At 43.6% G+C, this 26,285-nt stretch overlaps 1 protein-coding gene across 1 annotated transcript in view; it reads left to right on the forward strand.

The window, feature by feature from the left end:
• Window positions 1-24,839: 24,839 nt before the first annotated feature.
• The window catches only part of LOC124625460 (nephrin-like), a 548,360-nt gene continuing 546,914 nt past the window's right edge, over window positions 24,840-26,285 (forward strand). The window contains exon 1 of the mRNA XM_047149172.1: window positions 24,840-26,092. Within this exon, the coding sequence (XP_047005128.1) occupies window positions 25,876-26,092 (217 nt within the window). The 5' untranslated portion in view covers window positions 24,840-25,875. The remainder of the gene's footprint in view (window positions 26,093-26,285) is intronic.

Below are 26,285 nucleotides of genomic sequence, written 5' to 3' on the forward strand. Positions count from 1 at the left end.
ACTTGATTAAAAAAAAAACTCTTACAGTGGAAGGGCTGCACCTTTATACAGTAAAATAACCATTTAAATAAAAGCCCATGAAATGCAGTCTTACATAAAATATACAAGGTTAACCAAACATGCTCTACAGTACACATATACAGCCTCTCAAGATGACAGGCAAGATAAAAACATATTTCAGGAATTCGATCGTTACACTTCAAGCAATAATTTCGTTAACACCGAATCCGACAGACATGACAGAGGCAGCTACTAAAGTATGGCAGACTGACAGGTAGGTTACTGAACAAGCCAAACAGCAGGTTGCTCTAACCCGCCCCAACTCCACCAGGGAAAAACGGACCACCCAATTCATAAATAACCACCTTCCTGCGGGTGGGCAAACGGAGAAGAATGGTGGGATGACCCCAAAACAAAGTGGCTGGTGACCGCATTACTAAAATAAGTAGAATTTAACAAGTAAATGAAACAAGATATCTCCAATCACTTAACTTCTAATAACCTGCGATTTCTGGCTAAGACCTGGCCAGCACCCCCAACGCTCTCCCGAACCATCCGCTGCCAGCCGCTTCAACGGACCCAGGAAGGCGCGTCGATCTCCCGTCTCACGGCGTCACAGCTCGAAGCGGCCAGACCGATGTCGTGGATTGACTCCTGTTGCTATCGTGTCGGCCGCAAAGCCACTATCCCTCACTATACGGCGCGGCCCACTGGACTCACGTGGCGACCTCACATGTGCCGACGCTCATAGCGGACAAGTCATCTTGTGTCTCAGTAAGCGACCGAGCAACCGATCGATCCAACCGCCAATGACCGTTGCCCTAGCAACTCGAGCAGACTGGCGGCCTAACGCGCAGACACAGATGCAGGAACTCAGCCCCGACTGGGCGACCACTAGCTGAGTTCTGTTACTGGCGGAGTGGCAAGACTCTCATTTTGCCGGCTTTAAAGTTTGATCCAAACGACAGAGGTACTACCACTCCGGACGACAGACAGACACTAACTGCCGCACAAATGCGAACGAAAGACAGACCAGCAACTGGTGACGAGTGACTGACCCAGGATCACTCTGACTGTCCAACTGCCACTGGCGAGCGTATAGCTCCCTTAAATGCACGTGAACAGGCAACCTTTCCCCTTTTCCACCAGAGGGAGACACCAAAGCTGCGAGTGCCACAGTGGCACCACCGCCAGAAACGGAGGGCGACTGCTTCACACAACGCGCTGCGGCGCGCTCTTCAAAACAGCAATTTTCCACGGCTCAGACATAATTACGCGTCACAAGATAATGAGGGAGAGCGCGGGGAGAAAATTTTAAATTCTTAGATTCTTGTGCTCTACTTCTATCAAAATTATGAAGGAAATAGTACTTTCTTCTTTTCATAGAGTGATACACCCGCAAGTTAAATCTCGGTCATCTTGTGACGAAAGAGCATCGGTATGGAATATTAAACATGCCACAAATGACCACATTCAAGTAACAAAAGTTTTGTAGCCCATCTAAATAGGTCTACCCTTATGTTAAGTGGAAGATAGCTGAAACGAATAACATCTAACGTATCCCAGTATTAATCAAATATTACGCTCACACAGATTATAATGATTGCTGGTCTTGTCCATACACTTAAACGAGGACATAGTCTTGCTCAGAAAACCAGAGTATGAAGAGTACTGATACTTGAATGAAACCAAAACTTCACACACATTCCAAAATCAAGACTTACGACTAACGAAGTACTTCACCAGTGTGAACACAATGGGTATATGCGATTGGGTTCTTCTAGTATCATATCGCTGTCTTATTTACTTTGATCAGTATTCATATTAAGGCAAAGCAAATGATTTGAAACTGACGGATGAAAACTGTGTGATGAACAGGAAGTCGAAAATTTGACCTTTGCCTCTCGAAAGCATCAGCACTACCGACTCAAGTGTTCGGGCATAACTCAAGAACCACCCTCACAATTCTTCTTCCGCAAGTACCTCATTTCCTATCCCTGGATAAAAATGTTCTGGTTGCTTTTATGACGCGTTTCGCCTTTTTAGGGCATCATCACATCACGTACTAAAAAATGAAAGGAGACAAATAGTTAAATATGGTCCTATCATGCCCACCAATAATAAAATATCTAACGAAATATTTACGAACCATAGACTGAGAGGCATTCATAGAAACATTACGTTATGCTATAAGCATATGTCCTGTTCGAGTTAACTGATAACCGCTGCATTTGCCTGGGCAGTGGACAATATTTGATAAACAAAACCTTAAAAAGAAAAAAATAGAGGGAGGTAGCATGTCTACCTTTACGAGGTCTTTCATTATGAATATAACTGTGTTGATTTTATCATCAAGCAGTTGAAGATTAACCGCGGAAGCACGCTTGACAATTTCCAGTTCTTCCAGAAGGTCACGTTTCTTGCTTTTTTGGGCACTATTCAAAATCCAGAAATCATCCAGAAAAGCCGCTTATCTGGCCGTTTTCGGCCAACAGGTGTTCGTTGATTCTGGTCTTAAGCCTGTTACGGTATGGCCTGTGTAAAACTTTGGTAAACATTACACTCTACATTATAGACTCCAGAGGTAGTACATCTATCCTTATGAGGTCGTTCATTGTGAATGTAACTGTGCTGAGTTCTATTTCGGCCTATAAAATTTTTTTAGTAATTTAACCAAAACGTTTGCTAATTTTTCGAAGAACGTAATTTTAACATATTTCTAATATTCGTGCATGATAAGACCATACCTACCTTATTATTTTCCGCTTATACTTTTTGCAGATAATCTGATATTGCCCACAGAAAGCGAAACGCGTCATTGCAGCAATATTTTCGCAATGAAGAATGTTTTATTCAAGATTAGTCTTTACACGGTTGTTGTTGTTGCAGTCGGCCAGGGGAAGGGGAGATGTTCCTTCATTTCCTACCTTCCAAACTTCAATCCTGGAGGAAAGTGCATTGTGGAGACACTGCTTAGCTACAGGTAGGTAGATTGGTCCCAAAATGATTCTCACCCCGCTGCGGAGTGTGTGATATCCGCCACACAGTTTTAATGGGTCAGGTAGTTACAAATCAGCGCACAATCCACTGCAGAATGACTGTGGTAAGCCGTATCTCCACAATATCGCTTCTGCCTGGAGTACTAGCCCAGCCAGTTACGTGGAAGAACTATGAAAGATAGGAAATCAGGTAGTGGCGGAAGCAAAGCTGTGCGCAGCGGTCGGCAGCAGTGGTTCGATATCTCGGCCAACAGATCACGAGCCACAGGAAGGTACAGCTCCCAGATTCGAGTCCACGTCCAACACGTAATTTCAATCTGGCAGTTGGTTACAAACCAGCGCATACTCCGCTACAGGCTGAGGTTTCGATCTGAAACCTAATTGGTTTTAGACTGTGTAGGCAACAAGATTTTAATGACAATGTGTAACTACATGGTCATATATCTCATCTACCCCGGTCAATTCGAGTGAAACACATTACGGCTGTGTGTAGCAACATTACGAACCATCGCAGTGAGCTGACATCCGTACATTTGTTTTGGAGCACTTCGCTGTTTTTATTACTTACTTTATTCGCAATAGCTTTCGAAGCTATTCTTCACCACTGCTTTATCCGCATTTATATAAGTGAAATATATCCGTAAGCACATATTATTCCCATACCACTCGATATCCTAATTTTGTAAAATCAAGATTTTCAAAAAGACCCAGAATTAAATGAAAATAAAGTAACATCAAAGCAGGTGAGTGTAGATTGGTACTGAAACCACCTGTGTGCTGCAAAACCAGATAATTTGCAGCTGAATTTCTCTTATCGAGCGACATGCTAACAATACGATATTTCCAATTAGAACAACGGTTTCGGCAACGATTACAGTTCTAAATATTTCATAGCATAGAAGCGACTCTTTCTGTACATCATTTACAAACCGGAAACACGTAACACGGCATCAAGGGTTTAGTTTTAGTTAGGTCTGTAAGAAACATGTTGTCATATCCTTTGCTAAACAAATGTTAGTAGTTACTAAGTGTTGTTAAAGGCAGCAGAACACACTCTTTATTCTATGTCAGTACCATTCACTCGAACGAAACATTTCATTCTACATAAAGAGAAAATAGTATATTTCGTGATTAGGGCAGCAGTCATGTAAACTTTCCCTTACGCGTCCTGAGTATGCAGCTTGGAAGTTCAAAGAGAGAAGATATCTCCCGGAAATTAACGCATGACAACGTAACAGTGAAGTCAGTTGTGTACCAGGCACACACTATCCTACTAACGTTGATACGAACGCAAGCACTTGGATCAACAAAATTTCTAATAGATGAGTAAGACATATATAATGATGGCAGATGTCTAATAAAGGGATATCAATAATATAAAAACCATCTTCGGGCTTTTTATCTTAATATCATGAGAAATGTCTCTATGGAGCAGTTAAAACCTTAGGTGAGGACCGTAGCCCATTTTAAACAATTGTTTGGTATTTCTTTTCTGTTAAAATGCCTTAGAAAGGATCACAACATACACACATCAAAAACAGTTTTTCATCACCTCTGTTCCGAGATTTCCGGAACCAGTACAGAAAATTTGATTAGAGGTCAACATAAACATCATTTCCCTCATTTTTATTGCTCATAAAAACCACCCATTGCATGTTGTAAAACATACAGCGAGATATTCAGAGGTGATCCAGATTGCTGTACACACTAGTGCCTCTAATACCCAGTAGCACGTCCTCTTGCACTGATACATGCCTCTTTTCGTCTTGGCATATTATCCACAAGTTCATCCAGGCACTGTTGGTCCAGATTGTCACACTCGTCAACGGCCAATCGAGTTAGATTCCTCAGAGTGGTTGTTGGGTCACGTCGATCATAAACATCCCTCTTCAGTCCATCCCAGGCATGTTCAATAGGGTACATGTCTGGAGAACATGCTGGCCACTCTAGTCGAGCGATGTCGTTGTCCTGAAGGAAGTAATTCACAAGATGTGCACGACTCGGGTGCGAATTGTCGGCCATGAAGACGAATGCCTCGCCAGTATACTGCCGATATGCTTGCACTATCGGTCAGAAGGCGGCTTTCATGTATCGTACACCTGCTACGGCGCCATCCATGACAACCAGCGGCGTACGTCAGCCCCACATAATGCCACGCCAAAACAGCAGCGAAACTCCACCCTGCTGCAATCACTGGACAATTCGTCTAAGGCTTTCAGCCTGACCGCCGGCCGGGGTGGCCAAGCGGTTCTAGGCGTTACAGTCTGGAACCGCGCGATCGCTACGGTCGCAGGTTCGAATCCTGCCTCGGGCATGGATTTGTGTGATGTCCTTAGGTTAGTTAGGTTTAAGTAGTTCTAAGTTCTAGGGGACTGATGACCTTAGAAGTTAAGTCCCATAGTGCTTAGAGCAATTTGAACCATTTTTCAGCCTGACCGAGTTGGCTCCAAACACGTCTCCGACGGTTGTCTGGTTGAAGGCATATGCGACACTCATCGGTGAAGAGACCGTGATGCCAGTCCTGAGCGGTCCATTCGGCACGGTTTTGGGCCCATCTGTAGTGTGCTGCACGGTGTCGTGGTTGCAAAGATGGACCTCGCGATGGACGTCGGGAGTTAAGTTTCCCTGAGACATTTCTGTTTTTATTATTTACGATAGTGATCGAAGCAGACGAAATGAATTGAAATCTGTGCTGCGGCCGGGACTCGAACCAGGGTCTTCTTGCTTGCTAGGCAGAAATTCTAACCAATAAAGCACAACAGTACGATGGTCAACGTTTAATTATAAGATCATCAACGGTACAAAGACGTCACATTACGTCCAATGCTGGGGTGCTTGCCAATATCGGAGAGCCCTGGCGGTAGTGTCAATATGAAAGGGAAAAATTAATTGAAGTTTTTGTTGGGGAGGGCACTTAGCTTAGGTATTTCATGCAGCAATATCGAACATCGTACTACGGTGGTGTAATGGTTAACATGTCTGCCTAGCAACGAAGAAGACGCGGCAACGAGTCCGGGCCGCAGCACAAATTTCAATTCATTTCGTCTGTTTCGATCATAATTGTAGATAATAAAAACAGACTTAATTATAACAAAGCAATGTTGTTTGGTTCATTCAGAGACGCCTGGACACTTCCCTTGTTGAGAACTCTTCCTGGCACAAAGTGACAATGCAGAAGCGATCGAGCCGCGGTACTGACCGTTTAAGCATGGTTGAACTACAGACAACACGAGCTGTCTACCTCCTTCCCGGTGGAATGACTGGAACTGATTGCCTGTCGGACCCCCGCCGTCTAATAGGCTCTGCTCATGCATGGTTGTTTCCATATTTGGGCGGGTTTACTGACATCTATGCACAGTCAAAGGAGCTGTGTCTGTGATACAATATCCACAGTCAACGTCTATCTTCAGGATTTCTGGGAATCGGGGTTAGGCAGAGCTTTTTTTGATGTCTGTATTACACACCCACTCCTGCCTGATAATTGTCAAAAATGTCATTACGAATTTATAAAATAAGATATCGCGATCTAACAGAGGTTTTCTATAATCCTGGCTTCTTATTTTTGACAAGTTTATCGGCGATTCTCTTCTGCTCCGCATGTCACACCATTTCACCGTCAGCGATTTTTGTCAGTTCCAGCGAGCCACATATCCTCTCACACTTTAAAGACCTGATTTCAGTAACAGAAGCTCTAAAAAGACGATGTACCCAGCGAACTTTGACTGCATCTAGACTGACGTGGAAGTTGACAGTATTGAGGAAGGACGTAAGTTGAAAGTGAGTTAATGGCTGCGTTGTGGAGGACACATACAAAGATGTCTTCTTGCGCAGAAAGCAGGTGTAAGAGTATGAGAGTCTAGCGCATGTCTGCGACTGCATAGTGGTCAAGAAACTTGTGGGACCCGTCAGATATCGAGAAGGAGCGTTTTCTGACGACAGTTTTAGCGCTGTCTGGATAAACGATTTAAAGGGAGAGAGGTTTTAGATGTCACTAAACCCGCCCAAAGATGCAAACAACCATGCATGAGCAGCGCCTATTAGACGGCGGGGGTTGGACATCAGATCAGTTCTAGTCATTCCACCTGGAGGGCGATCCACTGCTCTTCTTGTCTGTAGTTCAATCATGCCTAGACGTTCAATACCACGGTTCGATCGTGTCCGCATTGTTACTTTGTGCCGGGAAGGGCTCTCAACAAGGGCAGTGTACAGGCGTATCAGAGTGAACCAAAGCGATGTTGTTCGGACGTGGAGAAGATACAGAGAGACAGGAACTGTCGATGACATGCCTCGCTCGGACCGGCCAAGGGCTACTACCGCAGTCTACCGCAGTGGATGACCGCTACATACGGATTATGACTCGGAGGAACGCTGACAGGAACCCCCTTCATGTTGAATAATGCCTTTCGTGCTGCCACGCCTCAAACTGTGCGCAATAGGCTTCATGATGCGCAACTTCACTCACGACGTCCATCGCGAGGTCCATCTTTGCAACCACGACGCCTTACAGTGCGGTAAAAATGGGCCCAACAACATGCTGAATGGACCGCTGAGGACTGGCATCACGTTCTCTTCACCGATGAGAGTCGCATATGCCTTCAACCAGACCATCGTCGGAGATGTGTCTGGAGGCAACTCTGTCAGGCTGAACGCCTTAGACACACTGTCCAGCGAGTGGAGCAAGATGGAAATTCCTTGTTGTTTTGGAGTGGCATTATGTGGGGTCGACGTTCGCTGCTGGTGGTCATGGAAAACGCCTTGACGGCTGTACGATGCATGAAAGGTATCCTCCGACCGACAGTGCAACCATATCGGCAGCATATTGATGTGGAATTCGTCTTTGTGGACGACAATTTGCGCCCCAGTCGTGCTCATAATGTGAATGACTTCCTTCAGAATAACGATATCGTTCGACTAGAGTGGCCAGCATGTTCTCCAGACATGAACCTTATCGAACATGCCTGGGGTGGATTGAAAAGGGAAGTTTATGGAGTACATCGCCCAATAACCTCTCTGAGGGGTCTACGCCGAATGGCCGTTGACGAGTGGGACAATCTGGACCAACAGTGCCTTGATGAACTTGTGGATAATATGCCACGACGAATACAGGCATTCATCAACGCAAGAGGACGCACAACTGGGTATTACAGGCACCGGTGTGTACAGTAATGTGGACCACCACCTCTGAAGGTATCGCTGTATCGTGGTACAACATGCTATGTATGGTTTCCATGAACAATAAAATGGGCGCATATGATGTTTATGTTGATCTCTATTCCAATTTTCTGTACAGGTTCCGGAACTCTAGGAACCGAGGTGATGAAAAACATTTTTCATGTGTATTTCAATTTTTCGTATGCTGCATGTGTTATTCCGACGATAATTTCTTTTTCTATTTCTTCACATTTTTATTGCAGCCATTTCGCTTAAACTTCTTTGGAATTAAATTATTGTATTAATTTTTTACTGAGTATTATTGGATTTACATCGGTCGTTCATCACGTGGAATATCTCTTTCGTTATGTGTTATTCCTTCGTAGTTACCTTTCTTTTTTTATTTTTGTGTGCAGAATTTTATGATTACTTTTTTGGAAATCATTCCTTCTCAGGTCAACTGCCTGCTGTGATAATCACAGTATCAATACCGTACTCCCGAGGTCATGTTCTTTTTCTTTGGTCCATTTCCTTATTCATTACAACTGAGCTTATGTTGTCTTGTTGGTCTTGTGGTCTTCGACCCATAGTCTAGTTTGATGCAGCCCTACAAGCTAGTTTGACTCATGCAGTCCTTTTCATCTCTGCATGACTGCTGTAAACTAATCCCTCCCTTAATTCCTTTTCTGAACATTTCCGTTTTATCAAATTCGATTCAGTACCTCCTCATTAGTTATACCTCGTACACGTTTAATTTTCAACATTCTTCTGTAACATGTCATCGATTCAGTACCTCCTCATTAGTTATACCTCGTACACGTTTAATTTTCAACATTCTTCTGTAACATGTCATGTTATGAGCTTCTATCATGTTTTTGTATGAATTGTTAATCATCTATGTTTCAGTTTCGTACACGGCTACTCTCCAGATACTTTCAGAAAGGACCTCGTAACACTTAAATTCGATGTTTAAAAATTCTTTTTTTTCTGAAATGCTTTTTTTACTGTTGTCAGTTTTCTTTTAGTTTCTGCTCAAGTTCAGCACTCATCAGTTTCTTTCGCACCCAAAATTCGACTACTACTTTTAGATTCTGTTTTCCTAATGTAATTGCTTCGGTATCGCTTGATTTAATTAGGTTGAACTTATTTCCACTACTTTTACTTTTGTTCTTCATCGGGTAATCTGTTTTCAACACGCTATCCTTTCTGTTCAACAGCTCGTCGAAGTCCTTTGCACTCTACGAAGGAAATGCCATACTATTGACAAACCTTAAAGATTCTGTTTCCAAACGTCTCCTCTGTTTCCTTTACAGCTTGGTTAGAGTACAGACAGAATATTGCCGGAGACTGGCTGCAAACCTGTCTCTTTCCCTTTTCATACGCTGCTTTCCTTTGGACTCTTATAACGAATTCCTGGTTTCTTCTGTGCCATTTGAGGATATCGATTTAACCTATCGCACCCTGTACTTTTAGAACAACAAACACCGTGTTCCTGTCGACACTGTCTAGAAATGCTATAAACATAAGTTTACCCTTATTCACTGTCATATTATTTCTGTGACCAGTTTTGCTTCGCGTCGTCCTTACTTCTGCAGCACCCAAACTTATCTTCTACGAGTTAGAATCCTCCCAATTTTCCTCCCTTCTGTAACTAATTCGTCAGTATTTTGCAACAGTGGAATATTACATATCAGAATAAAATGAATGTTGACACCTGTTAGCACTTGTCATCTAAGGAATTGCGGTTATCACACTTACCTTGAAGGTACGAGTTATTTCATCTATCTCAAATAGCTGGTACATTAGATGCAATCGTGTTCTTTGGCTGGCTCTCCCGAGGACCCTAATAATTTGGAAGTAATGTGTCTACTCCGGAGAACTTGATCCGAGTATCAGTAACCCGTCAAATATCTATTTCCTTTGTTTTGCCCTTCTATATGTTCCTTCTACACTTCAGTTTTCCCTGTCTTTGCGTACCACTGGGTTGACATTCTAAAAGCTGGTTTTATGTACTCCAGGTGTCTTTAATTTTATGATAGACGATATCTCTGTTTCCCCTCATCACACACACTCTTACAACTCTGCGCGTGCTCTCTACCCACAACTGCATAGCCATTTTGTATTTTCTGTGAGTCTTATTTTTAGACGTCTGTACTCTACTTTGCTTCTACCATCAACTGCATTTTTATTTTCTCCCCTTTCGTTAACTCAGTTCAACATTTAGTGTTGTGTTCTCCAGCGATTTCTGTTGCAGGTTTTTGTTTCGGCTGTTGGATCCTCTTGCGACTTCACTATTTCTTCACTCAGACCTAGGCGTTGTTCTTATTTTGTATCCTTCTCCCTATTTCAGTCAATTGTTGTCTAACTTTCTCTTTGAAATTCCCAATAATCTTCTGGTTTTTCAGTTAACGCAACTCCCTTTTCTTCCATTTCCACTCATTGTGCAGTTTCTTCAGTGTTACTCTCTGATTCATAATCAGTAAGTTGTGCTCATTTCACATCTACTTTTAGAACTGTTTTGCACTTTAAAGCCTGATTAAGAAATGAGTGAATGTGAAACCTTCCGGTGTCTCCAGGTCACTTCTACGTAGACAAACTTCTGTTATGATTCTTTAACGAAGTGTTAGTAATTATTAAATTCTGCTCTGTTCAGAATTTAACCGGGCGGCTTCCCCTGTAGCTCCCCCCCCCCCCCCCCCCCACCTATCAAGCCCATATTATTCTACTATGTTTCCGTCTCTTCCTTTACTTGCAGTCGAAATTCAGTGCCCCATTACCAGTAAATTTCCGTCTCTCTTATCTATTTGAACAATTTACTTTATCTCACCACAATATATTTAATACCCTCAATATGTGCGAAATTTGATTTCATATAAACTTGCGCTATTTTTCTATTGTGTTGTCTTCTAGTTTTGTGTCTATTATTGGTTACAATAATGTGTTCACTATGCATTTATCATCAGCATATTCGTATTCTTATTTTCTCATCAGTTATTACACCTGCTCCTCATTGCCGCTAAATGATTTCGTACTTATAATCCTAAACTCACAATACGAGAGAGATCCAGTCCATCCTGCCACCGAACTTCACTAATTACTTTTGTTCCAAGATCGGATGCTCAGATTTTCTCTGAGGTGTATAAGTATCATATCAGTGCACGTGTGTTAAATGCTTTTCGAGATAGTTCTTACGTATCTCCAAGCAACAAGTTTCCATTCAGGGGCAAGGATCAGGGAGTCGATGTGCATCACATCGGTAAGAACATCATCTGAACATGAAGAAACTGCTCAACCATTCCCCTGTAGGTACGAAAACAACTAAACTGAAATATAGTTTGGCGTACCAGTTGAGATGTTTTCGATCCTTGAGATGGAAGGGAGAAAAGGGAGAAACTCAGTAGAGTACTTGTGTCAAATTACCTTCCTAAAAATTTATTTCAGATTTGCCACTCTTAATCACTTTTTTTAAGTTACGTAATGTGTAGTTAAATTTCACAGAAATAACAGAATTCATTGATGTCGCTTATCGGTAACTGCTTCGTCACTCTTCTCCAAAAGTACGCTGTACAGGGAACGAAGAGATTTGAAAAATTAAGTTACACATTTCTATTGCAGGATAACTTTAAGTGTCTTTCTTTGAGTTCTGCGCTACACATGAAAGTGACATAGATGGTTGTTGTGGTCTTCAGTCCGAAGACTGCTTTGATGCTGCTCTCCATCCTACTCCACCCTTTGTAAGCATCTTCATCTCAGAGTAACTACTGTAACCCTCTTTTTTCTGAATTTGCTTACTGTATCATCTCATGGTCTCCCTCCACGACCTTTAACCTCTCCCCCACACTTCCGTAACTGAACTGGTGATCCGTCGATGTCTCAAAATGTACCCTATCAGAAAATCCGTTCTTCTAGTGAGGCTGTACCACATATTTCTTTTCTCTCCGATTCTATTCAGCATCTTCTCACTATTTACATGACCTACTTACCTAATCTTCAGCATTCTTCAGCAGCATCAAACTTCAAAATCTTGTGTTCTGTCACTGTCCCAGCTTATTACCGTGCATGTTTCACTTGCTTACATGGCTACACACCAGACAAATGCTTTCATAAAACACATCCTAACACTTAAACCTATATTCGATATTGGCAAATGTCTTATCTTCAGAGACACTTTTTTTGCCAGTGTACATTAAAATCCTCCCTACTTCGACCATCGTCTGTCATTTTGTTGCCCAAATAACAAAACGTATCTACTAATTTAACTCGACTACATTTATTATCCTTGTTTTGCTTTTGTTGATGTTCATGGTACACCATCCTTTCAAGACACTGATCTTCGAAGACCTTTGCTCTCTGACAGAATTAGAATGTCATCGGCTAACCTCCTAGTTTTTCCTTTTGTTCCTTTTACTGCTTGCTCAGTATACAGAATGAATAACTTCAGCGATAGCCTGCAACCTTGTCTCGCTCCCTTCTCAACCACCCTTTCATGCCCCTCCACGCTTATAACAGCCCTCTGGTTGCTGTGCAAGCTGTGTAAAGGCCTTTGCACCCTGAGTTTTACCCCTGCTAAGTTCACAATTTCCAACAGAGTATAGAATGTACATTACGCCATTTATCAACATAATCACCAACAACAGTCTGAACGTTCTACCAATCGCTCGGTTTCTCGACGACAGAAATCCTCCCCTTGATCGTGGAGCCATTGGAGAACTGGTGTATAATTTTTCTCATTGTTGGAAATCTTGTTCCGCCCCCAGATGTTGTTTCAGCTCATCTAAAAGATGGTAACGGCATAGTTAAGAATTCTCAATCACCATCAGTTACGTTGCTGAAACCCCTTAACTGCCGGCTAGTCTGGATGTTGCACTTGGTCCAGATACCACCAAGTTGCTATGCTAAATACTGACACAGTTATTTGTGGACTGTTATACAGTTATTAAACTTAATAGTTTTCAGCGGTGTTTTGTGCTGTTTGTGACGAAATAACGATTTAATGAAATTTAGGAAACGTTCGCTCGCTGTGTTCTTTGGAGTTTTCTGTGTATTGAAGTCGTTTAGTAAATTTCGTGCTTTAGGTTTCAGCTGACGTTTCGTATTCTTTCTAGTGAAATATTTCAGTAAAACTTCATTCAGTGTTTTACCTCCGTTGAATATTCCAGTGGCCGCTTGGATTTTTGGTTTTAGCTAACAATTTTGTGAAGTTTTGTTGGTATTGGTATTAGCTGTGGTATAGTAGTATTAATACAAGTAGCTGCTGTTTTAGTTGAGAGAGAATTTCGAGACCCGCTATTGCTAGTTTTATAAATAGCTTTACTGGTGTCACTGAACATAGGTAACGTAGGCATATAATTTTTTTTTCAGTAACTGTAAAATTTTACCATGAGTGATAAGTGTGGGCTCTGTCGTAACTTTGTGAGTAGTGGGGTACGGTGTGGGATTTGTTCAAAGCATTTTCATTGGGGGGAATGCAGTGGGCTTTCTAACGAGATCCTCTCTTTGGAATGCAGAATTAGTAGTAGATATAGGTAGATAGAGGAGCGGGAGCGTAAGATCTGTGCCCTTCAGGTGCAGTTACAATGCGCTAAGGAGGAACTAGATAGGTTGAGGAGGGTGAAGGGTGGTGGGGAATGGGAACTGGCAGTTGGCAAGAAGGCAGCTAGGAGAAGGAGGTATTCAGACAGTTATTCTTTGCGTGTATGCAATAGATTTGACCACCTGTCAGACTTGAGTGAGGAGGAGCCGCTTGTAACTGTAGATATGGGGAACATGCAGCAGCCCTCACCAGTTAGGAGGCCTGGGTCAGTTGTAAAGAAGGTTCCGCTGCTACGTACTTCGCACAGTAGAGGTGTAGGCCAGCAGTTGCAGGATGTGTTGGGGAGTGAGTACCAGGTCACCAGCATTGTGAAGCCTACAGCAAGGTTGGCGCAGGTGACTGACAGCATAGGGGAGTTATATAGGATTTTTGCGAAGGAGGATCAGGTATTGACAGTGGGTGGAGCAGGAAACAGTCGTGATAGGGACGGAGAACATGATGTAGGTGATAACCTGGTGGCACTAATGTGCATTTCATGCAACTGTTTCAGCGTCATGATCGGCCTCATGTTAATGCAGCTGTTACGCGCGTTAACATCGGGCTGCAGAGGGCGATGGTGGCAGACGGCATGGGTCAGTGGTACCAGTTGGATCTATCAGTAGATCGGGTTTCACTAGGCATGGCCTGCACCTCAATAGGTATGGGAAGGGCAAGCAGGCAAAGCTTATACGTAACAGTGGTGATGCGATCACTCATGAAAAGTTTCTGTAGTACTTAATGTCAGAGTTGCAACTTTTTTTAGATTGAAGTCAGCTGATAGGTATACCTGCTTAAAGAAAGTCTCTCTAACTAAGGGCTCAGCTTCAGAGGACGTCATGTTTCCAAGTAGAGAAGGAATTAGCATATTTCAACAAAATAAAAGAGGTATTAGAGATAAAGTTAATTAAATGCTTATAGATGTTGACTCTGAAATTAATGGTATATCGGAGGACTACTTAAATAATTTGACAATTCAGCGGCTTCCTTTACCAGGATACAGTTTGGCTGGCTGTTTCTCAAGGAGTTCCTTCCAGGCTGGGGGAGTGGCTATGTACATAAAAAACAGTATTCCATTTGAGTCCATAGACGTATCAAAGCACTGCACTGTCCAGATGTTTGAATGTTGTGCAGAGGAAGTTGAATTTAGTGAAAGTAAACTTCTAAATGTTGTTGTTTATAGGCCCCTAACTCTGACTTCAGAGCATTCCTACTAAACCTAGAGAGGTTTCTTGATTCATTTGGTAGGAAGTACCAGAAATTAGTTATATATTTTGACTTCAACATAAATTTATTGTATGATGGTGCAAGAAAAATCAAGCTACAGTAGCCCATTACAAACAGTATTGTGATCTGCTCAAAAATGTTATTAGGAAGACAAAGAGTATATGGTATGCAAATAGAAGAGCTAATTCACAGGATAAAATTAAAACCATGTGGTCAATTCTGAAGGAAGTGTCTGGTGAGCAGCACAAGGTCGACAGTATGAAGTCAGCGTAGTAAAAATATTTCTGATACTGATAAATCAGATATTTAACAATCATTTTGTGAGCATTGCTCGTGAATTAAATAAAAATTTAGTTTCTACAGGGAATCATATAACTTTCTTGGCAAATGCTTTGCGAGATTTATGTGTGAAATACTCATATATGATACAGAGATGGGGGAAATTCAGCTAATAATTTAATCACTGAAGACTAAGAACTCTCATGGATATGATGGAGTGCCTAGGAGAATATTATAGTACTGTGCTGTGCTTGTTAGCCCTGTATTTAGCCATAGGTCTATATATAATTTTTCCTTTAGGAATGGTCGGTTTCCTGAACTATTTAAGTACTCAGTAGTAAAGCCGCTTTATAAAAGCGGAGAAAAGGACAATGCAGACGATTTTAGACCTATTTCTATGCCATCAGTGTTTGCTAAAGTTATTGAAATGTTGTGTATGTAAGGATAATTGATCATTTTATATCACACGATTTGCTATCAATTGTACAGTTCGTCTTTAGAAGTAATTTAACAACTGCTAAATTTTCTTTGCTCTGAGAGGTACTGAATGGGTTGAACAAAAGGTTTCGAAAGCTAGGCATATTTTTTATTAACTAAGGCGTTTGATTGTGTTGATCACAAAATATTGCTCCAGGAGTTGGACCATTACGGAACATGGGGAGTAGCTCACAATTGTTTCACCTCTTACTTTAGCAACAGACAGCAAAATGTCATTATTCACAATGCTGAGAATGGGTGTGATGTTTGTTCTGAGAGAGGTACAGTACAGTGGCGGGTGGCCCAGGGATGATTGTTGGGGCCACTCTTGTTCCTTATTTATATAAATGATATGCCCTCTAGTATTACGGGTAACTCTAAAATATTTCTGTTTGCTGACGACACTAACTTGATAGTAAAGGATGTTGTGTGCAACACTGACCCGGTTTCAAGAAGTTCAGTTCTTCACCTAAGTTCATCGCTTGTAGAAAATAAACTAACTCTAAATCACTGGAAGACTCAGTTTTTACAGTTTCTGATCCATAATTCCACAAAACCTGACGTTTTAATTCCACAGAATGGGCATATGATTAGTGAAACTGAAGAGTTCAAATTTCTAGGTGTTCATATGGAAAGTATACGGCCGTTGAAAGCCTACGTTCAGGATCTTGTTCAAAGACTTAATGTTGCTATTTTTATCATTCGAACGGTATCTGACGTGAGTGATCGTTCGAAACGAAAATTATTTTTCTTTGGTCATTTTCATTCGCTTATCTCATATGGAATTATATTCTGGGGCATCTCTTCCCATTCTAAAAGAATATTTTTGGCACAGAAACGGGCGGTTCGGGCGATGAGTGGTGTAAGTTCCCGAACGTCTTGTCGACCCCTGTTCACGAGTCTGGTTATTTTGACATTGGCCTCTCAATATATTGCATACGAGAATTTTACTGTCCCCCGTATTTTAACTTTAGAGTATGATTCCAGTTATCACACCAATTCACTCGCACACTGTGATTCATCTGTTATCCGTACAGCGGCAGAACTGTCTCTTCAAGAATCCATGAACATTTACTCTCTTCTGACAATGTTCTACTCTTGTGCAATGATCTTAGCGTGGTGAAATGTGCAGCTTACTTTGTAAGGTACCAAGATAACAGCCAAGGAATTGAACATGCAGCACTTCTTGAAACGTTTGATTGTGGAATCTGGTGAAATTGTGCAGCATGAAGAGAGCATCCATAAACACATAAGGCTGATTGATAAATTTTAATTTTACAGGGTGCCGTTCTAAATGATAGTCGAAATAATGTGTGCTGCGATAGTCTTGAACTGCTTACCAATACTTCAACTACTTGTAGTTCTCGAGTCGTACATCCACGTATAAAGGGTAGGAATGCCTTCAGTACAGAAAATTTATTCTTTACTTCAGGTGAGAGTGATCATTAAAGCCATTCATCTCTAGCATAGCTCTTTTACCGAGCAACATACTAGGTCTCCGATTGCAAACGCTAATTAGCCAGTCCAACATGAATTCTTTCGTCACTGATATTTTTTATTGGCAGCATACCCAGTACAAGATGATGGACAGTTAACAATTGAGAATCGTTGCACTGCAAGTTGTGATCTTCCTAACATTTAAATTCCGTAAAGCTATGGAATTACACTCATGTGAAGAGGAAATGACGAGATCGTTTTATACGAGACGGTAAATAGTACTCTCTCTCTCACGCACATAAGTTGCAGAAACAACTCCGAATCATACTTCTCTGCTATTTAAAGCACTGGGTACAGAGTGAACCAGGGGCAGGAATGAACATCCAGTAATGCTATTGTTGACCCTACCATTATCTAAGAGGTAAGATTACCGCAATCGTATCCTAGGTCTGAATGAGACGTGTGAGCGACAGAACGAGACATAACATTTCACAAATTACTAAATACTGAGTTTCAGAGAACCGCGGACGACTTCATCAACTCGCAGCGTAAAGCACACTTCCCATAGGCATCAGCCGCTGTATTCCATCCGCCAGCTCGGCGCTCAGTAGCTGTTGCATCCTCCACATACTAGATAACTCTTGGTCCACCAGAGAAGCATCCTTGCAAGTCAAGTCTTTCGGTAGTCCTTAGGCGTGGGGGAATGCAAAATTCGTTAAATTTGAAAGTGAAAAGTTATAATGTTTCTCGCATGAAGTAAAATATTCTTTCCTCGTCTCAATATGTACCTAGCTCTCTCGTTCGACATCCCCATGCTTCCGCGAGTGTTTCTTTCGCTTCAAAAGGAAAAGGGCCAAACACTTTATGTTCTGAAACGTCCAATCAGTACAAGGCTTACCACTCGGCGTCTCTCTGTCTCTCTCACACATCGCATTTCCGTCTTTACGACGGGCAGGAGAAGACCGTTGGATTTGAGTACACTATTCGAAGGCAGCACAGGAGTTGAGTTTTTCTGTCTCTTTCCAGTCCATCAGCCGGGCGGAGTGGCCGAGTGGTTCTAGGCGCTACAGTTTGAAACCGCGCTACTGCTGCGGTCGCAGGTTCGAATCCTGCCTCGGGCATGGATGTGTGTGATCTCCATAGGTTATTGAGGTTTAAGTAGTTCTAAGTTCTGGGGGACTGATGACCTCAGAAGTTAAGTCCCACAGTGCTCAGAGCCATTTCAACCATTTGAACCAGTCCAGCATTTATTTCTCAAGTAAATAACTGGCCCAATCAACAAGAGATGGGCAGGAATTTTCAAAAGGATTCGAATACGGCAATAGTTCTCTCCTTGGGAGTTCCGCATCCAAAGGCGTTTCTCACTCCCAAAGTAACTCAGATGGAAAGGAGAGGTTTTAGTTAACGTCTGTCATCACTTTCACGCAAGGGTGGTCTGACTCTGCCACGATGGAAGTAACATAAGATTTGTGATGGGAAACGTTTCAGTTTTCTTTTGAGAATGAAACCACCGCTCCTTCTCTTACCGCATTTCTCCTTCTTCTGCCACCACGATCCATCTAACTACTTGAAATTTCGCGTTTCGCGACACAGATAAACAATATTTAGGGTATAAAATTTAATTGAACTAAGAACGCATGATTTGGAAAAGAGTGCAGTAATAAGAGTAACAAAATAGAAAATAACTGTGAATCACAATGAGGTCAGAATGGCGATAAGTGTCGTGGGCACTGGTCGGAGACAAAGTTCACTGAGAAAACACCGGCGCAGAGCTCCGTACGTAACTAATACTCTCGAGCGAAGTCGGGAATGAGCGCTTGCTGGACGCTAACTCTGGAAATGATCACTAGCTAGGTGCTAAGTACGTGGCCTGAAAGTCTGAGACCCTGGATGGCGACTGTCCTGATCTACATGTATTCGCAGTTGCGATTATGGACAAGTATTCAAATGAAACCCGGTCACTAGAGTAAAGTAACGGTAACGATTTTACTAACTCAAAAATAGTCGCCAAAACTGTTGGCACATTTATCCCACTGCGACATTAGCAGGTCTGCTCCATCCTTGAAGAAGTTAGTGTGCTGCTGTCGGATTCAGGCCTGGACCCAGTCACACACTTCGTCGTCCATTGTGAATCGATATCGGCAAATGGCTTAGAGGTCCAAACACATGAAAGTACACGGTGAAAGGTCGCAACTGTACGGTGGATGCTCCAGCGTTTCGCACCGAAACTGCTGCAATGTCGTCTTCACCGCACTGGACGTGTGTGGGCGGGCATTATCATCCAGGAGGTGGTGAAGTCGAATGTTTCCTCTGCTTGCTCTGACGCTTGCTTTCCTTCATCCACCGATAATTTTCACGGCCTCCAACTCTCTCCGCCGCCAAAAATCGAATCACTCCTCGTTGTGCCGGCTTACTCGCCTACATGTTCGGTAGCGGACGATAACTTGTCTGACCATCTTCTCTCCAGCATGAAACCACACTGGCGCTAAAGCTAAAAGACTCCGTCCGAACAGGCTTTGGAAGGCCAACGGTACCGACTGGCCGCCGTGTCATCCTCAGCCCACAGGCGTCACTGGATCCAGATATGGAGGGGCATGTGGTCAGTACACCGCTCTCGCGGCCATATATCAGTTTTCGAGACCGGTGCGGCTGCTTGTCAATCAAGTAGCTCCTCAGTTTGCCTTATAAAGGCTGAGTGCACCCCGCTTGCCAACAACGGTCGTCAGACCGGGTGGTTACCCATCCTAGCGTTAGCCCATTCCGACAGCGCTTAAGTTCGGTTATCTGACGGAAGTACACTGGCGCAATGCTATATCAAACGGTGCTTACGCGTCAGTCTCGGTGCCATAGATGGCGCCAACATACCCGCAGTTACGTAGTGCCACGTTACGTGTACGGCAAAGGTAGACGCACTTACAAGGTTTCATTTGAATGAACCTCATGTAATGGAATGACGGGACTGGAATCCATATTTCTCGCTTCTTGCAAGCATTTTCAATGTCGTCATTCCGTCATACATCTGAACGTTGTCCATATTCGCAACTGTGATCGTATTTCATGTGTGTCATAACAGCTGTAGTCGCCGCAGTGCTTGTTCCCTCGGACATGCATGCACTATAGAATCGTGTTCTGGTTCATTTTCACTAAGAAAGCATTAAGAGTTTGGGGCCGAAGGATGGAATATCCATTTCGGAATAACGTCACTAACGATGAACACACTGTGCTACTACAGAAGTAAACGCCCCTAGACATCAGCAAGTGTGAAAATCCGGAAGAAGAATTGACGATGACTTCTGACATCGATGTTTATCCCAACAATGGACTTCGAGAGCAATCTTGTTTGATGGGGTGACTAGCCTGTTCCAGAAGAGGCTCTCTAAGCCTGACTGAATCGTGCTCTCCTGTCGCTGGCTAATATAGTTGCCTGCGGCGGAGTGCTACTGGAATTATCCCCTGTCACGTGCCACCCGGACGCTAGTAGGTTCCGTGTTGTCGGCGCCCTCTGCAGGCGCCGGCTTCGCTTCCTGGTGGTCGGCCGGCCGGAGGTGGCCGAGCGATTCTAGGCGCTACAGTCTGGAACCGCGCGACCGCTACGGTCGCAGGTTCGACTTCTGCCACGGGCATGGATGTTTGTGATGTCCTTAGGTTAGTTAGGTTTAAGTAGTTCTAAGTTCTAGGGGAGTGATGACCTCAGATGTTAAGTCCCTTAGTGCTCAGAGCCATTTGAACCAACCTGGTGGCCGATCTAGACGGCGTCGTGTCATAGCTTGCAATGCAGGGGTGTGCAGGGGCAGTGTTGGCTGCCCATCTGATGGAGCTGTTCAGAGGGTTGCCGATGTAGTAGGCGAGAGCCTACTTGGCACTACCCACACAATAATCCAACTACAGCCTTGTGGAGCGAGGAATGAAGGACCTTTTTTTTCAGTTCTTTCAATTGTTTGATGAAGCCCGCTACGAATTCCTCTCCCTACCAAACTTTTCATCTTAGTCGCCAATTTCTTGTTGGATTTATCCCAATCTCTGTCTTCCTCTACAGTTTTTATTGGTGTCTGCGGCTTCCTGTGGTATCATGGAAGATATTCCCTGATGTCATCCTATCCCTCCTTCTTGTCAGTGTTTTCCATATATACCTTTCTTCGCCAACTCTGCGGAGAATATCCTCATTCCTTACCTTATCAGTCCCTAATTTTTAACATTCTTTTGTAGTACCACATCTAAAATCCTTCTGTTCTCCTCTGTTCAAGTAGTCTTCTCTTGGTTTTAAGTCCTCCTTTCACCGTCGGTTACCGGATATTTTGCCACCTAGGTAGCAGAATCCCTAACTTCCGCTACTTTGTGCTCACCAGTTCTGATGTTAAGTTTCTCACTGTTCTCGTTTCTGTTACTTCTCATTACTTTCGTCTTTCTCCGATTTACTGTCAACCCATATTTTGTATTCAGTAGACCACTCATTCTGTTCACGGATAATGTAGTTTATTTTCAATTTCACTGTCATCAGCGATTCTTAACAGCGATATCTTTCGCATTGAATTTTAATTCCACTGTTGAACCTTTTTTATGTCAGTGACTGCTTCTTTAACGTACAGATTGAACAGTAGGAGCGAAGAACTACACTTCTGTCTTACACCCTTTTCAATCTGTGCACTTCATTATCTGAAATGAAAAACGTCCACGCTCCGTCTTCCTCCCAGAAACCTTCCAGTACATCTCTTCAGCGTAAAAGTAGCGTGGAATAGTCTACACAGCGACACCAGTGTGGCGAACAGGTTATACACTTAGTTTATAAATGTGAAGTGACTAACCCTTACTGATGTGTCTTGCATTGCAACGAATGACTATAATGGTCGCCGTGGCCCGCCCTACTGGCAATGTGAAGGGATTTTTGTACAGACGTTGACAATCTCAGGTGTAGCAAGAACAGGGAGCATTATCTGTCTGCATCCAATATGGATCTCTGTCAGCAATGACATTTTAACTTTTACCACGCAGGCATAATGTTACTGAAACTGTAACGAAACTGAAGTTCAGTACTTACATGCATATCTAAAAGAACTGTTGACAATCCATAGGTGTATGAATGACTTACGAAATTAGTTCTGAATGCGAATTCCTCTGCATCAGCTTTATCAGGTATCGATCTACTACCCAACCGTGACATGCCAAAATTTTCGTATGTCACCATTTAGTAATAGATCTATAGCCAATACAGCCGATGTCAATGAATTTGCTATCAGCGAATTAAGTTCGAAAATCAAGTCCAATACGAAACGTACTATGACGTGACTAAAATATTGTTTGTGATCACCAGTGATTGGCGCATCATTGGGTAGAGATTTAATTATCCTGAGCTTTAGCGAACGTTTCAAGGTTAGTAGTTCGCACTGCGTGAAACTTTGCATTCAGTAAGTAAAGCAGCACATTTTATTCTCTGCCAGTACTGGATGAAAAGTACGGGATTTGTTGTGCGACATCTACACTACTGGCCATTAAAACTGCTACACCAAGTAGAAATGCAGGTTATAAATGGGTATTCATTGGACAAATATATTATACTAGAACTGACATGTGATTACATTTTCACGCAATTTGGACGCATAGACCCTGAGAAATCAGCACCCAGCACAACCACCTCTCCCCGTAATAACGGCCTTGATAAGCCTCGGCATTGGGTCAAACAGAGCTTGGATGGCGTGTACAGGTACAGCTGCCCATGCAGCTTCAACAAGATACCACAGTTCATCAAGAGTAGTGACTGGCGTATTGTGACGAGCCAGTTGCTCGGCCACCATTGACCAGACGTTTTCAGTTGGTGAGAGATCTGGGGAATGTACTGGACAGGGCAGCAGTCGTTCTGCTTCCAGAAAGGCCCGTACAGGACATGCAACATGCGGTCGTGCATTATCCTGCTGAAATGTATGGTTTCGCAGGGATCGAATGAAGGGTAGAGCCACGGGTCGTAACACATCTGAAATGTAACGTCCACTGGTTAAAGTGCCGTCAATGCGAACAAGAGGTGACCGAGACGTGTAAACAGTGGCCCCCCATACCATCACGCTAGGTGATACGCATCCAGTGTGCGTTCACCGCGATGTCACCAAACACGGATGCGACCATAATGATGCTGTAAACAGAACCTGGATTTATCCGAAAAAATTACGTTTTGCCATTCGTGCACCCAGGTTCGTCGTTGAGTACACCATCGCAGGTGCTCCTGTCTGTGATGCAGCGTCAAGGGTAACCACAGCCAAGGTCTCCGAGCTGATAGTCCATGCTGCTGCAAACGTCGTCGAACTGTTCGTGCAGATGGTTGTTGTCTTGCAAATGTCCCCGTCTGCTGACTCAGGGATCGAGATGTGGCAGCACGATCCGTTACAGCCATGCGGATAAGATGCCTGTCATGTCGACTGCTAGTGATACGAGGCCGTTGGGATCGAGCACGGCGTCCCGTATTACCCTCCTGAACCCACCGATTCCATATTCTGCTAACAGTCATTGGATCTCGACCAACGCGAGCAACAATGTCACCATACAATAAACCCCAATCGCGATAGGCTACAATTCGACCTTTATCAATCTCGTAAACGTGATGGAACGCATTTCTCCTCCTTACACGAGGCATCACAACAACGTTTCACCAGGCAACGCCGGTCAACTGCTGTTTGTGTATGAGAAATTGGTTGGTAACTTTCGTCATGGCAGCCCGTAGTAGGTGTCGCCACCGGCGCCAGCCTTGTGTGAATGCTCTGAAAAGCTAATGATTTGCATATCACAGCATCTTCTTACTGTCGGTTAAATTTCGCTTGTGTAGCACGTCATCTTCTTGATGCAGCAAGTTTAACTGGCAGTATTGTAGAATATTCCCGTTTCAGCTCGTATAGTTCATGAAGGTCCGATGGATGGCCGCGTCATACCTGGCTACAAAATGGCGTCTGTGAAGGAGGTTCGTTCCTAGCAGCAAGGTATTATTGTTTCTTTTGTGGTAAACTAGAGTGTCGTACGGGCGCTAGCAGAATGTCTACCGAGACTTGTCAGTGAACAGTGAGATGATGCTCGAGGCGTCTGTCATCAGTCCCTGAAGTTGCTGTGGAACGTGCGGACACTCTCTATCAAGATGATCGACGGATCACAATCCAACAACTCGCTGCACAACTGGATGTCTCTGCCGTTAGTACGTTACACTAGTTGGGGTACGCAAAGGTGTAAAGTGCATCCATCTGTTAGGCCTAATGAAGGATGCATTCCACAGTGGACATGGGTGTGGGGGTGGGGGAGGGTGTTATCGATGCAGCAAGACGTTGGCTCCAAGGTCGACCAGTAGAGTGGAACCATGCAGGCATGAAGACCCTCGTAGTGGCATGGCGTAAGAGCGTCACACTGATCGGAGATTATGTTGAAAAATAGGGATTTGTAGCCGATAAAGTAAGGAATAGTATGGTGTATTGGAATTCTGAATGAAACCTAGCTGCTTTCAGAATAGCGTTATTTATTGAACGTCCTCGTAGGACGTGAGGCACCCTTGTGCTGTGAGTCAGTATGCTGACACTGGTGGCGGTCGCCTTACAGAGGTTAGGTAGCCACCGCCACTGCTGCCGCCGCCGCATCCACTTTGCGCCACCTTGGCGCGGCGCCAGCGCGGGCGGCGGCGGCCCAGCGGAAGCTCGCTGCCCCGCTGCCTCGCGCTCAGTTGCGGCGCGACCGCCAATCGGGTAAGACCGCCGCTGCCGCTGCCGCCTCAGCACTCGACGGCCCGCGACCGCCGACGGCTCCGAGCCACAGCGCGCACTTTCGTCACGGAGTGCTCCGAGTTGCACAGCTACCGCTCCTCTGTGACAAAAGGATTCAGTTTACTTTTCCGGACACTGCTGCTTTTGTGGACAGTGGTAGCTCACTTAGCGGACTTGAATTCCTTACGTGATCTGCGATGTGACGAGTTCTGATCACCCCATATCTCTACGACAGTAACATCTCTACATCCGAAACAGTTCATTTCGGTAATTCTTACACTTCGTCTAGGAACAGAGGGGTTGACATACTGTGCTTTCGTTAATTATTACTACTTTGGAGACGTCTGGTGAACTGTATGATGTTGGATAACATATGACGAAAGTAGGCACCAAAATTTTCCATTACTATTATCGGTCTTAATAGGCGATTCTAATGATGTACCTCCGATCGTATTAAGATGCTATTTGAAATTTCCTCGCTGTCTTCTTCAAGCATGGCAAATTGCTGCCTACACGGAAATATGGAATGCATTTGAAATACTCCACATGAAATTTGATCACGTTTCTTCGTTCGTTGAAAGCCGATAAATATTATTTCTTTTATTGTAAGTAAGTGCACTGCACCCAGTTAAACTTCAGTAGTTAATACTTACTGATTCTCCTTAGCTATTAATTTCTTAGATAGTAGTACGGCTCACTTTCTTCAAAGGAGTGAATATCTAACTACAATGGTCAGGACACTCAACGGTTTCACTGAGTCTCATACGAACAGCTCTGTGTAAAAACATTTTTTTTATATATTGCAACTTGCGTTAAGTTCTTCCAAAAATTTTCGTAATTTTTTTTTTATTTTAAAAGGGGAATGCAGTAACTGTCTTAACACGGGTGCGTTTTAACACGCGTTCATGTATTATTGAGTAAGCAGAAGTCTGACACGAGATGAATCATTCACCGTGTCCTTTCTGAGTGTCTACGCGGTTGCAAACGCAGTAGTTAGCCATCCCTTAGTAAAATGCCGCCGCAAGCTCACGCCGGAACGTTTCGAACGCTCGCGGCGCCTCATCGTCGGGTGCCCGGAGGCTGCTTGTCGTGCGTGGTGGAGGCGGCGAGCAGAGCGCTGCCGCTCACCTTCGCCCTGGCCTTCCTTCTCGCCGCCGTGTGCGCCGCCGGCCACAGCCAGCCACACCCCCTCAGGCACGTCCGCCACAGGAATATCAAAAACATCACAAGTAAGTCACAGTGTTTAGTGCAACGCTGATTTCATTAATCTAATGAAGCAATTTTTTGTGGTACTACACCACAGATTCAGTAATTTCAGACACAAACCTTAACCCATTCTCTGCGAAACTGTATGTAACCTCAATAGAAGATGAAAACCCAAAAGTAAAATGTGCTGACGCTTTTTCTGGAGGCACGGCTCTG

Source organism: Schistocerca americana, chromosome 1, assembly GCF_021461395.2.
Source record: "Schistocerca americana isolate TAMUIC-IGC-003095 chromosome 1, iqSchAmer2.1, whole genome shotgun sequence".
NCBI lineage: Eukaryota > Metazoa > Arthropoda > Insecta > Orthoptera > Acrididae > Schistocerca > Schistocerca americana.